Source organism: Grus americana, chromosome 3 (genome assembly GCF_028858705.1).
Source record: "Grus americana isolate bGruAme1 chromosome 3, bGruAme1.mat, whole genome shotgun sequence".
In the NCBI taxonomy this organism is placed as follows: Eukaryota; Metazoa; Chordata; class Aves; order Gruiformes; family Gruidae; genus Grus; species Grus americana.
The window spans coordinates 19,947,559-19,963,020 of record NC_072854.1 but is presented as its reverse complement, the minus strand read 5'-3'; the positions used below and the strand labels follow the sequence as shown (position 1 = coordinate 19,963,020).

The following is a 15,462-nucleotide window of genomic DNA, read 5'->3' as shown; positions in this document are numbered from 1 at the left end:
TTGCTCTGTTTCTGAGGATTAATAATACTGTAGCCTTTGTATATGATGAAGATCCAGAACATCTAAATACATCCTCCCTTGTCAACTTATCTCAATTGTAAGATACCATCTTTCAAGTTTAAATCCTCACTAGTGGGTAGGGGGGGGAAGATAAAGGAATAAAAGCAAAAGTAACTAGCTTCCACTGTTGATTTTTTTTCCCTTGTTTCCTCCTTGCTTTTTAAGCAATCCTACTCCATTTTGGTGCAACAGTCTTAGCTTCTCCTTGTGTTCAGGAAGTAGAAATAAAACTTCTGCCGTTCACCTCACGGTCAGGGAAATAGGGGTATTGCCATTCTGAGCTTGCAACAAACTGCTGTTAGCCTGAGCTTAACTGTACTTCACAAATCAATTAGTAGCAACAGCCACAGAGCAGAGCTGCCAGCAGTATAATCTGCACAGGCCAGTGCAGATTTGCACTCCCTCCTCCCTGCTCTTTGCCCAAGGTCATGACAAACCTGACCCTCTGATGTTCCCTAAGCTACTTCCCAAATGGGGCTCCATTTTTAATATTACAATACCTGAAAAAGCATGCATTTTTTAGATAAGATCGTTATCCAAATACTGCTTTACATGAAATGGAATATCCTTTTTATGAGAATTAGGGAAAACAGAAATTTTTATTCATAGTGATACTGCGATCAGAACATTTCTGTCTTGAATAGAAATAGTTGTCCATTAAATTATGAGGTATTTTTAAGAATTAGTATTAGCATTTGTGTTTTAAAGTAGGTACTTGATGTAGGTTCAGTTTTTAAGGAACTTTCTTTTTCCAAAAGCAAGTGGAGAAAAGCATGAGTTGCCATCCCACACAAAGTAGAATATATAAATTAAAAAATGCTGGCAATATATTTTTTCCAAGAAGTTCACTTCTAACACTTTCAGTGTTTTTCTTGTCGTGTACACACAAATCCACACGCGTGCACAGTTCTCACCTTTCTTTTGGTTTGGTCCTCTTAGTGCTATTTTCTTCTAGTAATAGATTTGTGTATAGAGATTATCACCTTTTTGGAAATGGTACTTCAGAAATACTGCAGCTCAGATATTTCTTAAGACCAATTGTATTTAGAGCCGGTCTCAGAGCTGTTAAGTTAGAAATATATAGTTCACAATAACTTCCAGGTTACTCACAACTGCATGTTAATGCGTAATTACTTCCATCTGAAATTTGCATTTCAGTGCATTGGCTATGGTGTAGTTGTGAGTCTCAGTTTTCAGAAATATCCCTATATGGAGGAGTAGAGAGTTTTTAAGAAAGATTTATCAAACATAGTCATGTTGCAGTAAAATCAGAGTAGTACATGAAGTTAATTTTTCTGCTTATGTGACAGATCATCTGTGAGAGAGTTATATTGGTTATTTATAAATTTAATAAATTTTAAGACTGTTCTAACATGCAGCAATGCTATAATTATCTTCTCCACCTTCTAGAGTATTCAGTATGAAACTATTTCTTCAAATAATTTTTAAAACACACTTTTGTTAATTCTCCTACCAACAATTATATTAACTGAACAGAATTCCACATATTTATAATTTTTTGCTGTTGTGTAATACACTTTTAAAACTGCATTTGTTTTTATTCAAGTATTTCAAGTGTATGTAATTTTAAAAAAAAACCCAGCTGATTTCATTCTCTAAGTCAGTGCCATCTGTTGCCATCTAGTGAACATTTACAATATTGCAATATGGTCATATTTGGTCCCCAAGTACTATTAGGTGAATGGAATAATAGCTTGTGCTATTAGTAAATAATAATAATCATTGATTAAAGTAAAACTGTGTGACATTGGTATAAAAAAAGAAGAACTGTTAATCTTATTTTTACTAACCTCTCTCTTTGGCCAAAAAACTTCAGTAGTATTTAATAGGGAACAATCTTGTCAGGATTGACTCTTGAAAATAAAAAGGACTTTGATTAGATGTTGGGCCTATAACTATTTAAATCTACTTCAGTTATCCTCAACTCTAATTAGGTTTATTCCATGTCATCTCTCCTCTGCATTACTTCTCCGACTCAAGGAATTCTGTTTATGTAGCTCAGTGATTTTTGTCTTTTTAAATATGGCCTCACTAGTTTCATAACTAAACATCTCATTACATTTTTGAGGTAGAAGGGTATATTGTTTTGGAGGTAGTGAGTGAGGTGCAAAGAAGTGATTCACCCAGACTTGCACAGGAAGCATATAGTGGAACAGGAAATTAATCACACATCTCATTTACCCAGGGACTATCTTTCCTAGGTACAGAATCCTGCCTGCTGTGTCCCTTTATCTGTGTGAGCGATGACACAGTTCAGTTGCAGTTTAAGGCAGTCTTATTATATGGTCTTTTCTTTGTGCAACCTTTCTTAAATGTATTCTAGTTTCCTTCTGTGTACCACTTTTGGACTTAACCAAGTGACAGAAACAAAGAAATGGTGGATCTCAGTCATATCAACTGTATCGGCTTTTCCCATTTCACGTGAACAAGGACAACTTGAGGGAGGAGGTGGAAATACAGCAGGAAGGGAAGGGGAGACCACGTAATGTGTCACTGTAGACTTCTATTTACAAGAACTGTGGGCTTAAGTCACTGTGGAAGCGTACCCTGAATATAGCAGCATGAGGGAATGAATATTCATTTAAAATGCAACTGATGATGTGCATTGCTTCATTTCAGCAATCTAATTGCAAAATGTCTGTCATTTTACTAAATCACCATGGAAGTGTCTTGAAAACTTTTTAAGTTCTTTTCATCTGAGCTAAAATCGCTTTTGACATTATCTTACCAGACTTTTACCTCTCTGAGGAATAAACACTTAAGTACTTTCCATATATATTATAAATGCACTCTAATTAAAGGCACATTTTGCACTTTTTAGATTTTTCTTTTTTCAGTGTTGTCTTAGCTTTTGTAGAACTTGTCCTTTGTAAAAACAAAAGCATTAGAATTTATTTTAATTTAGGTCTAATACAATTAAAACTGTACAAAGAAGGAGGCAACAGCTTGTGCTAATGAAGCAAGCGACTGATGCCTAAGGACTTTGGTTCCACTATAATTTAAAGGAGAAAGGCTGCATGAATCATCCTGTCCTTTGCCTAACTGTGCTGCAGTACTGCTCTTATGGATTCGTAACACTGTGAATCTCTGCTTTCGTAACCATTCCACAAGTGCACTAGATATCTCTGTCCTCTCTTCCCAAAATACAGTATTTACGAGCTATACACTTTGTGTAACTATAGCTGATTTTACTCTAGGATTTATTGAACCTACTCCCAGCATTCTATACATCATGGTCATTTATGCTTATTTCTAAATATCTCATAATTAATATTTTAAGTACTTAAGGTGGTGGTGAGTGAAACATGAAGATGTATAATGCAGTGATTATTAAGGGAAATACAGTTATACTGCAGTGCAGCAAAGGAAAAACAAACCCCACTTGCCATTGTTGTGCAGGTAGATCCAATGTCTTACTAGAAGTATTTTGGATGAATATATTTAATGTTAGCTCCAAATTTTCCTAGTAAAAGAGATACTGAATTATAAAACAATGGACCAACTCTTATTCATATCCTGGATTGTGTAACTTCAGTCCTTCTTTTGGGATTTTTTTGTGAAGTTGTGGAAAATCTGAAGGCTCGCAATCTTTAGAAATTAAAGACCAAGACAATACATCAACCCCATCCTTTAAGTCTTAAGATCACAAGCTGTAAACCCAAAGCTGGGTTTTTACTGGCAGTACCTAATATGTCTTACTCCTCACAACCACAACCTCTGTCAACCAAGACTTTGCTCCTCTGGGAGAGTGCCTATTTATCATTTTCGCAGACAATTTTTCTTTACCGTGTCACATTAGCAAAGCTGGGAATGAAAACAAAGTCTTTAGTAAATGAGAGCAAATTTCATCTACTTTACAATATGCTCCTTCAGAAGAAACTGTCAGATAAGATGCTTTCATAACCTATTATGGCATAGTATCATTCTGTATCACATGTAGGATACTCTAGAAGTCTACTACTGCTTCCATGATAGTGTGAGGGGAAGAGTAAATGCATATAAAACTCACTGTGGGATCCTGGAGTAACTACAAAATGAGGTTGTATTTAGAAGCAAGCCTGGATATTGTGATGATGTTTTACAGTTTCATCCTGGGGCCATCCTTGCCTATGCTTAGGGTGGCTTTGGACGTCTGTAACTTAGTCTCTTGTCGTCATCTGGAAGAAATGGGTCCCATTCCTGTGATAGGTACTGCAAGGCATGGGGTAGATGAGCACAGATGCTATGTACTGTGCTGTCATATGGAAACAGGGTGCCATATCCACGAATACAGTGTGTACTCTTAATGCTTCACCTCCACTCTCACATTTTAGGAGGTGTGAATGTTTACATACTCCTAGTTACAACGCATATGGTGATGTACAGTCACTTGATAGGAATGCAAAAGGGGAGGAGGGTATGTTTGCCTGACTAGGCATGAAGCCCCTCTGAAGTGGACCTCCAAGACATTATTTGGCTGCTTGTTCCTACCAAGGCTGGCTACTACCTGCACTAGGGAGCTCGTGGTGTTATAATTGTGCAAACAGTGCCCCCTCGTGCAGCTGCTTCTGGCCGAGACTTTTCTGCAGTCAAATCATGCTAAGCTGTAAACTAAGCTGACAGAAGCACTTTTCTATCAGCTTAACTGCATGATCTCCTGGGAGTTGTTTCTACATCAGTTTGGGGATGCGACTAAAGCCTCCATCCCTCGTGGTTGTGCTACACATCCTTGTTGTGTAGCATGAGACTGAGCGCTGGGTAAGGGGCAGCTTTAGACCACAGAATGGAAGATACTGAGCACAAAAGCTAGAATTTAATATAAAAAAAATATTTCTCCAGTGAGCACATTTTATGCTTAAAGCGATAAAATTCACAGTCATAGACAATCCTTCAGATTTTATAAATGACATTCTTGCAGGTATTAATAGCTAATACAAGTGTGGCTGGGCTTCCTCTAAGGACCCAGTTCAGAGGGTCCCTATTCCAAGTTTTTTATGCCTGCCTAACACAGTGAGACTCCATGATCAGTGAAGTCCTTTAGTGAGAACTGTTACAGTGAAAAGTGAAATTTTCCTAAATCTTAAATTTATGAAAAATTTTGGTAGCATAAATTTCCTCACATTTGAGTTCTGAATGCTAAATAAATCGGAATTTAAATAAATATATTTTTGTGTATATGGTCTGTTGTCTTTGCTCTCAACTCTTTCCATTACCAATAATAAGCATGAGCATGGCATGGCATGGCATATTAGAATTGGAATAAACTCTAAATGTTAATCATTAACTGTTCAGAATTAATCATTATACCCACAGTATACAAGTTGTTTGCAAAAGAAGGGTCTTGCAGGGTGCCTCCCAGGCTGTGTAAGTCGGCCTCTACTATTATAGGACATGTAATTTTCTCATATACAGATCAGACTCCAAAGACACCTCTGGATTTTTTTGTGCATATGAAACAATTAGTATGTTCTAAATGGGGACCTGGTGCGCAGGTCAAGTAGGGTTCAATCGTTTTAAGTGTGACCTCAGGAAAAGAAATTAATTGTACCTGGGGCACATTGCTGCCTCAGACTAAGCAGGAGATGAAGAAAAAGTACCTTTACCAGTAGCTGTGATCACATTAGTGACAAATTAAATGAGTACTGTAATTTGACCAAGAAAAATGGTAGGGTAGAGAGTATCCCAAGGTGTCTGTGCAGTTTTGAAAGATTATTCTTTGATGTCTTTTGCTTCCTAACACCCACCACAAATTCTTCTGTTAAGCTGAAGGGCAGGACTGTCAGGAATCACCAAATAAGTACAGCACAGAGAGTCTTCTGTCTTCGCCTGGCTTTTACAAGGAAATGCAAGCTTTCTCTGCCTCTGCCCTGGATCGCTCCCAGACAGTATAGCTGAGGCTGGCGCAACCCTGTGCCCTGTGAATGTCCGTACTGCCTGTCTGCCACTCAGCTTACAGCACGGGCAGAGTTTCTCCTGTATGCCTGCCAAACGCCATGTAGCCAGGCTCTAAAAGTCATTGAATTATTGCTGTTTAACAGCTCAACTGCAGTAACCACTCACATAGGCATTCCTTTCCTGTGAGAAATGAGACCGTGATTTTGTTTAATCCTCTGTCACTGGTCAGTATCTGGAGGGTACGGTTGCACTGCATCTTGAGCAGGCAGATCTCAGAGCTGCCACTTGCCAGCACGATCTTTGGGGGGGGGGGGGGGGGAGGGCGGAGGGGGGGGGAAGATCACTTGCAAAGCTTCCTGGAGTTCAGAACCAGCCCACCCCTTACTTAGTTTTAGCCCAAATCAGTTTTCTATTTAGATTACCTGTTCATTTTGCTTTTATGCGGTATGGTAGAAGGGAATGAGGGTTTGGGTGGAAGGATGGAAAAGGTGGTGCTTCCCTTGGCAGTAGTGCTAGTTTGTCATCTGAAAACGTGCATGAATTGCAGCTTCTGACACACTGTATTTTTCACATATTAAGAGCATGTGCACAAGCTTCAGAACATAGTTTGTTAAACCAAGTAAATGATACAATATTTGAAACATGAGATGCTTCTCAAGTATGTATACCCCAGTCACACAGAAGGCTTTTATAATCTGTGCTAAAGAGTAAGTGTTCACATTTTTTGTTCTTGGCATTTAGCTACAAACAGAATATGATCTAGTTTGCAAGAAAAAAAAAAAAAGGAAGATTCCCTGTGTATGCAGTTCCAGTATAACTGAGAAAAGACCAATATAGTCAGCTACTAGTGCCTAGGGTGATAGGTAGAAATTCTGTCCCATTGACAAGTTGCAATTACTTTAATTCTGCTTGAATATGTCTTTAAAAAGAAAGCAATCTATAGGCTGAGGAATGCTGAGCTTAAATATCTGGACACGTTCTTTTCACCCCTTAGGACTACGTGCTTGCTGTAGATGCTTATCACACCGTCATCAAATATTACCCACAGCAAGAGCCTCAGCTGTTGAGTGGAATTGGAAGGATTTTCCTTCAGGTATGCATTTTATTCTATATCTGCTAGGTAATATTGACAGCTATGTAGTGAATAATTGTTGCATTTAAAACTATAGCTGTTTTTGTAGGGCATGTATCAAACTGTAGAGGCAATGGTCATAAAAAACCCCTTTGTTCCACGTGATACTAGATAAAGTTAGGATATAAAGCACCTATAATATTAAAAGTACTTGCATTTACATTAGCGAACAAAGAACATGCCGTAGAAAATTATGCTAATGATTTAATCAAAGAGCAACATTCTGCTTTCTCTAAAACTAATGGTAAAGCTGCCATTGACTTCAGTGAGCCAGAATTTCACTAAAAATCTCATTTCCCACTGCCTCAAACTGCATGCAGCTCTCAGTCACACTGTATGTCTGCCATCTTCATCTTGAAAAAAATTGAGAGTTTCCTTCTTTTGTCCAGGTTATATCCCCAAGAAGACAGGGGAGGGCACATTAAAAGAAAAAACAGGACTGCACAAGTATAATATATTTCCATGTAGCTATATACTTACCACATTAAGTAAAAAAGTACAGTAAAACTTTATCAGAAAATGATGCTTCTAAATAATTAGTATCTGCTTGTTTTAATTTTTAGTATCTCAGTTTTTTGCAGTTCATATTTCTGATACTGTTATTTCAAACTTTTCCTTTTTTATCTACTTCCTTTTATTATTTATTATAAATCTAATTTTGAGTTGTCAAGTATTTATAAACAATCTTATTTATGGCATTCATGTTATAAAATTATATTGAAATGGAATAATTTACTCTTGATAGATAATTAAATCATTAATATTGTTTGCTTGAAATCATAGAATGTCATTCAAACTCAGTTATGGATTTTTGGTTCTCAGCAGGAATGTGTTTCCATGGTGTGGTAGAGATGTTTGTCTTCGAAAGTCTCTGATTTAAAGCGGATCTCCATCACTGTAGAGCAATTTTCTGATATTGGCTATGTGCATTAATTATTTCCTAAATAGGCAAGCTAGCAATAATGCATATTAAAGAATGGTACTGTAAAGATGCATCATACTATTGGAAATACAAGTTATTAATAGTTCTGGTCTTACTGGGAAAATGACTGGGTACGTTACTGGTACTGCCTTGCTGACAAGGGTGTCTGCCCTAGTGTTGCACTCTCCAGTCTGTTAGTAGCTCAGTTTGCTATAGAAAAATTTTCACTCTCAGGAGGAAAGCTTCTCCTAACTTTGGAAAGAATTACGTCCACCCAATTTCAAAAGTGGTGTTTGCAGGCTCCGTTCAGAGTCATTTGAAGTCATTGACCTCCACAGTGTTGGCTGTGACAACAGGACTTTAGTATTTAGTGGTTTTACTGTCAGAACCGGACATAGAAAAAGGGAGTATGAGGAGCCCTTGATATTTTCATGTGATCCTAGATAGTAGTTACTAAAAAGCGTCACTTCTAAATTCAAATGTTTTCCTTTCCTCTAGCACCTTAAGTAGATAAATTTTTATTGTCTGGCACATTGTCTTTTTTTTGTGACAAATCTTCAGCTCTGTCTGGATGGTACTGTTGCAATAGATGCACCATTTTGATGTATTAAGAGAAATAATCACTGTGCAGGCAAACAGAACCAAGAAGTTCAAATCAAAGAAAGAGAAATGTGTTGTAGGGCAGGGCATCATCATTTCGGTAAGACCACTGTGCGGTATGTGTGCACTGTTGATGAGGCGCTCTGAAAAAAATAAACCAGGTAAAATGGGAAAGCAATTTTCTCGTATTCAAATGTCACAGCTTCTCAAAAAGAGGTAGTGGTTCCCAAATAATCACAGACTGTTCTCTTAACTTTGAACATTATCCAAGAGAGGCACACAGGAGCCAGGTTTTAGCTGCTTATCAGTCACAGATACTGTTTGACAATAGACATCATGCATATGAAACACGGCAATAATGTAGAATGAAGTGTAAGTTCAGGAGTTAAATAGAAAAAAAGGTACCCTTTTTCAACATATAAAACCTTACTTTGTATGTGATATTTTTCTTAGTTAAATTGAGCTTACTATTTTAAGACACCAGGTCTTCTTTATCTTCACGTATAGTGGGACATAAAAAGGCCTAGATCTGATGTACGGCCTTTAGCTGTTACCTTAACGTAAGTGGGAAATGAGGGTGAGAGAAATGGAGAATGCAGGAAAAGACAGAGTTTATCGCAGATAAATTTTCAGAAGCCCTGTAATTCTGTCAGCAATCACCTGACCTGTAAAACAGAAATTCACATGAAATGGGAAAACAATGAATACAGTTTAGTCTGGAGGATATTATTGTATGTTGCTAATAGACTCTGCTTGCTGGCTGACCTATCTAAAATCACCATTTAAATAACTACATCAAAGAATTTAGAAAGCGGAAAGCTGTCTGACGTTACCCTCTGCAATAGATTGCTGCAAAAAAAGAATTAAAAGCAATAAATAAACCCTAGGAGTACTTAAGAAAAATAATTTTGGTTGCCAGACAAACAGTAAAATAAAGCACATATAATATTGGAGGGTCCTTGTTAGAAGATATGATTATTTGAGGTTAACAGAGGAATTTTCATTTCTGTTCAAAGTGCTAATTATTGTTAGATACTGAAGTCATGTTTTCTGAACTAAGTTAAATAAAATTAAGTGAAGACCACCACTTTAAATATTTAATATTTTAATGACTAATTAAAACTAATTATTTCTTTTAAATGTTCTGCCAAAAAAAAATGTAAACGGTTTCCCCTTAGTGGGAAAAATGAGAATTAGAAGTTTGGCATCTTTGCTGAGAAGATACAAGATGCTGCTAAGAAATGAGAACTCTTCATGGTCACAAATAGGGTGTGGTTAATTTCAAAGCATATTAGATTTAGACTCATCAAGCTCCCAGTGGAGCAAACTGGTAGTTTGCTTTAGAAGTGGATTATTCTCATGGTTAGGGGCTTCCTTCTAGTTTCCAGGCTAAAAATATTCAAGGTCAGATTAATTTGCGCTTGAGCCAGCATTATCCTGTAGCTAAAAGGAACTATTTTCTTGGTGGTTTACACCTTTATGTATGGAAAGATTGTAACTTGTGTCATTATAACTGAATGTATAAGTTTTTACAATGAAAAATGTTTGTTTTGTTTGAGTCCAGTTATGTACATATGGGAGAAATGCATCTGTTTAATTAGCTGGAGTATTAGTGGGTATTCCATAAATGCTTTGGTAGACAGTTGCATCTTTGAGTGCAATTTTAATCATCCCCTAAATGTAAAGAATAATAATTTCTTTATGTTATCAAGGAAGTGGTCTTGTGGTTAGAGGTAAAGCAGTACCAGGATACTGCCACTATGATACTCCCATAAGCAAATTGGGAAGAAATCTAAATGAAACTTTAAAATGGACGTTTGCCGTGTCTGAAAAGTGCACTGGGAAAGTCATTCACTGGAAGCCTAGAAAGACTTGCTAGATGATCTTTTCCACAAGGATCCCTTTGGGGTTTGCAGTGTTTTTATTTTTCAGTTAGGTGCTTGTACGATGAAATTAGAAATGTGCTTGTAAAATGTACCGAGCTGGGAGTGGTACAGACACTATGAAGGGCAGGATCAGAATGCAAAATAATCTTGACAAGTTGAGAAACTGAAATGTTAAATTGGCTGTGATTCAAACAGCAAAGGCAAAATACTACCAAAGACTGGGAGTAATACACAAATATAAAATGGGAAGCAACTAACGAGATACTGTTCTGTAGAAAGGAATTAGGCTAAGGGTAAGCAAACTACACATGGGTAAACAAATCACACTTCCAAAATACTGTGTCATAAAAGCAAACCTCATATTCATATGTGAAACATAAAGTAACTCTTCCATTCTCACTGGTGGTGAGAGATTAGTTGGAGATCAGCAGGCACTTGGGGAGGATGTGAAGTAACAGGAGAGAGTTCAGAGAAGAACAGCATGAATGATCAGAGAATCCAGAAAGCATTAGCTATGAGAAAGGGGTGAACACTGATTCGCTTGAAAATTGATTCTCATTCTAGAAGAAGAAACATAGGAGAAAGTGCAATAAAAATTTTCAAGTATGTAAGAAGCTGTTAAAAAACAGGGGTTGTAGTATTCTTGCTGACCACTATGGCTAGGACAAAAAGTTGGGGTAAAAAATGCAGCAAGATAGTCTTAGAGTGTATTTTTTAATACTATGGGTGTGTAAGAATTCTGGAATAAGTTTCCTATCTGAGAGCTTTAAGAAGACTTCAACACGTTTGTCACAAACATTTTTGGTCATGTTGATCCTCTCCTTGAACAAACAGGTGATCTCTTGAGGGTCCCCTGAATCTCCCCACCTGAGGGCTGCCTGGTTTCCATGGCTTTACACTCCTGAACTAGTTTAGGTTTACTCCTTTTGATAGATTTATTTTACCCAGTAATAAGTTTTCTTCTCCTTCCATCTCTCCAGCCTGAAATTACTGTGAAATCTTACCAAAAGTATGAGCGTATCCTTCTGTGAAACATACATTTACCAAATGTAACCAAACTTATTTACCAAAGGGGCCTTCTTCAAAGATTTTTTTTTTCCATCTCAAATAGCAATGTATGTGCCATACCCTTAGGTGAAATATCCTTTCCTTTCTAGGAATCCTCTTCCCCGTCCCCCCTCTCCCATAAAATCTGTTCCTCTTTACGCCAGCTTTCAAATCCCCTGTTCCTTCAGCCTGCACGATCCACTTGCCACTTCCAGTCTGCAAATGGATGGTCTCCCCGGTATCCTCAGTGACCCATTGCATGGGGATTGTTTTTTGACATGTTTCGCTCTCATGCGCTGAAGTCATCCTGTGGTCCCTGGCTATGACCCGTAAGCTGTGGGTTAACCAAGTATGGGTCCTACGCTAGCTACCAGCTACTGTATTCCAGTTCTCCTGCCTGTGGGCAGTGTCTCTCTGCTTCCTGCAGAGTAACGCCCTGTCTCACTGGAAGTAATTTTGACCTTTTCTCCTTTTCAGCGAATTTTTATAAACTCTGGAGTGAGTTACAACAAAATGAGGAGGTGGGGCAGCCCTGCCATCCAATCCATGACTGCTCCACAACCCACAGCTGAGAAACACTGCCTTTAGATAAAACTGCACCTGCCTTTGGGGATCTTTTCATGACCTTAACATGGCTCTTCAAATACCTTGTTTGATAACAGATGTTACCCACTCAGCTTCGTGCCAAACAATTAGATAGTAGACTTTGATATGTTTTCATGTTCTTATCCTTTCTAACAGATATAATCAGGCTGGAGGTCTTTTCTTTTTATTGTGCTAACTTTCTTATGATTTTACTGTCTAGATTGGAGACATAAAAACCGCAGAAAAATATTTTCAAGACGTTGAGAAAGTGACTCACAAATTGGATGGACTACAGAGCCAAATTATGGTTTTAATGAACAGGTAGATAATTTAATAGCTAAATGAAACTTTAAAATACATTTTTGCAAAGTATGCATTGTGAGCATTAAACTACCCTTGAGACAATCCTGTTCTCTTTCTCTCTTTTATGTAACTACATCTGTCATAAGTGAGACTGAATGGCATATAGACCCAGGAGATCCGTATTACTTGGTACAGTCGTATTATCCTGGATTGAAATTGTGATCCTTCAGTTGATTTTACAAAGCTTTTTCTCATTCTTCCAGGCATTGTGTATTTTCACTCTGCTTTTTCAATACACATTTGCATAAATAACTCTTAGGAGAGGAGAAGCTATTTTGGGCCCTCACCCTACAATCAGATCTGCTAGTAAAGTTACCACCTGGTAGTTTCAAAAAATGCTGGAATACATTGTAGTAAATCGAGCTGCATGATGGGGGACTCAGTTTGTAATGGTTAGCACATTGGCTTAATATATTTAGAAAATACTATTCAAAAGTGCTCTGAAAATTATATAGCGTGGCTAATTTCATGAAGAGAAATAATTCTGGGAAGAGAGTATCTGCATTTAAATTAATAAGAACACAGTGAAGACTGTTGCTTTGGTAGGCAGAATATATAATAGCCAAATGATCCAAGTTGTCATTCCATTTGTCTGTAAATCAGTGTCTCCTTGCTGGTTGTAATTACACCGTGAAGAGCAAATGTCAGAAACTCTCACATCTATAACAGGAAAAATAAAAAATGGTATCCATTCTTTTTAAAATATATTATCACCTTGGGTTTTTGAGGAGAACTCATTCATATGTCACTTACTTTCTAGAGCATTTCTCCACCTTGGTCAGAATAATTTTGCAGAAGCTCATCGATTTTTCACAGAAATTTTAAGGATCGACTCATCAAATGCTGTGGTAAATCTCCAAATTGCTACATTTATAATGAACACCTAAATTATTCTCGTAATGCTTCATGCGTGGATTTAATTAGTACCCAGAGTATGCTTAGAGCTTTATAGAAAAATTGGATGTGGCATGTGTGCCAAAGGGGTTTTAGTAAGGATAAGATACAAAATGGGATGGGAAATTAAGAGCCAGTCTGTATGAAGGGCATGAATACTTAGGCATGCATGTAGAAATTCCAAAACATTATGTTTTACAGGATCTTCGCAAAAGCACTTTCTTTTGCATTCACTGTTTTTAGTGTAGACGTGCATGTCAGAAAAAGAAGTGGCAGCTGCCAACGTATATAAGATTAACTTGATTTCACACAACATTGAAGGGATATTGTAATTTTAAACATGATGTTTTTAACACGTTGCGTATCAGAGCCTTGGATTCCCATCACAAGAAGAGATCAAAGAAGAGCTTTTTCACTTGCTTTTGGGGTTTCTACATTTGGCAGCTTTCAGTGCATGGTCATATAAAAATGTTCCTGAGAACAGAGACAGCTTACCCCCAATAGCCTGATCCAAGGCCATTTAAAGACTGAGGGGACTGAGTTTAAGAAATACATCAATTGCATCATTTTGTAGGTAGTAAAACAGTGTGTATTATAAATCACACGAGATCAGTAAGGTTTCCTGAAGGGAGAGAAAAAGAATTTGTTAAAAAAGGCTGTGTTCTTCCTTTATCTGCAGCTTTCAGAAAGTGTGAAAGTTTCTGCTGCTAAACGTGTTATATGACTTTGTACTGTGGGAATCTTTCGGTAACTCATAAAAACCTGGTTTGTGTGGAAAAGAAAATGGACCTGACTTGATCATTTATGATGTATTTAGACTGCCCTATCTGCTGAATTTACCTGGTCAGTTGTTGATGCCTTTGCAATAAGATAATTTCTTCCTGTTGCTTATGTGGATCTTCTATATGTAAGCCCTAGAGAAAAACACTTCTGAAATTATAGTGAAGTCATTAAAAAACCCCTATGAAAATGACAGCATGCAGAGGCTCATATAGTTTCTGAAATCTGTTTCAATTGCCTTTCAAAATTAACTGACTAATGTCCTATACTATTTATTATTTCATTTTAGACTCTGTCTTTTAGAGTGTCAGCTCTTAGAAGTCAGCAGGTCCTACTGGCATGGGATAAATCTTGAGAATAACAAGAAAAGGATTGGATTGTATGATTGATAATGTATTTTAGTTGCACACACACACAAAATGGTAATTCTTAGTGTAGTAAATCTCTTCTAACTCCAGATGCTAGACTTCTTTTTTTTTCCCTTCTCTCTCATCACTTGTAAATACATACATACATACATATATATATACTTATTTAGTTACTTATTTACAATATATTTTTCTCTAGGCTAATAACAATGCTGCTGTTTGTCTTCTTTATCTGGGAAAACTGAAGGATTCCCTCCGGCAATTGGAAGGAATGGTTCAGCAGGACCCGAAACACTACCTACATGAGAGTGTTCTCTTCAACTTGACAACTATGTATGAACTGGAGTCATCTCGCAGTATGCAGAAGAAGCAGGCACTTTTAGAGGCTGTAGCTATCAAAGAGGGCGATAGCTTTAATACTCAGTGTCTCAAGTTAGGATAGATCATTTCCAACTGATTTTTTCCAGCAAGGCTGATTTTTTTAAATTGTATATATTCTTGCTAATGTGTAAATGTGAAATAAAATCTATTCAATTATGAATATTCAGTGGCATTACTACAGAATCTGTTGTCTCTAACAGCCCGACCATTGTGAAGGCTTTGTGCTGACCTAGAGCCAGCTTCGTCCCTACAAGTCTATTACTGTTCAGTTATTCTTCATTACAGTGTACTCTCTCTATATATACAGTCAATTACTCACATTCTTTTTATAAGAAAAACTGAATTTGACCTTGTATTGTTTTGATAATTGTTACAGTTTTTCAGTAATTAGTGAGCAAATCACATGAGCTGATTTCATAAGCTAAGAATTATTGACAGAATGTCAGTATGTGTATTACAGAAATGAAATTCTGAATGCACTTCTCTTCACTTGCTCCTACTGCGTGTGTCTCATTTTGCCCCCATGAGTCTATTAAGTATTATACCTCT

At 37.2% G+C, this 15,462-nt stretch overlaps 1 protein-coding gene across 3 annotated transcripts in view; it reads left to right on the top strand.

The window, feature by feature from the left end:
• Window positions 1-15,079, top strand: part of TRAPPC12 (trafficking protein particle complex subunit 12) — a 60,863-nt gene extending 45,784 nt beyond the window's left edge. The window contains exons 9-12 of one of the 3 annotated variants that reach the window (XM_054819249.1): window positions 6,950-7,048; window positions 12,348-12,448; window positions 13,251-13,338; window positions 14,780-15,079. In XM_054819249.1, coding sequence (XP_054675224.1) covers window positions 6,950-7,048; window positions 12,348-12,448; window positions 13,251-13,338; window positions 14,780-14,974 — 483 coding nt within the window. In that variant the 3' untranslated portion in view covers window positions 14,975-15,079. Of the gene's footprint in view, window positions 1-6,949; window positions 7,049-12,347; window positions 12,449-13,250; window positions 13,339-14,731 lie in introns of those variants that run through there. The other 2 variants (XM_054819248.1, XR_008576253.1) reach the window with 2 other exon arrangements.
• Window positions 15,080-15,462: the final 383 nt, after the last annotated feature.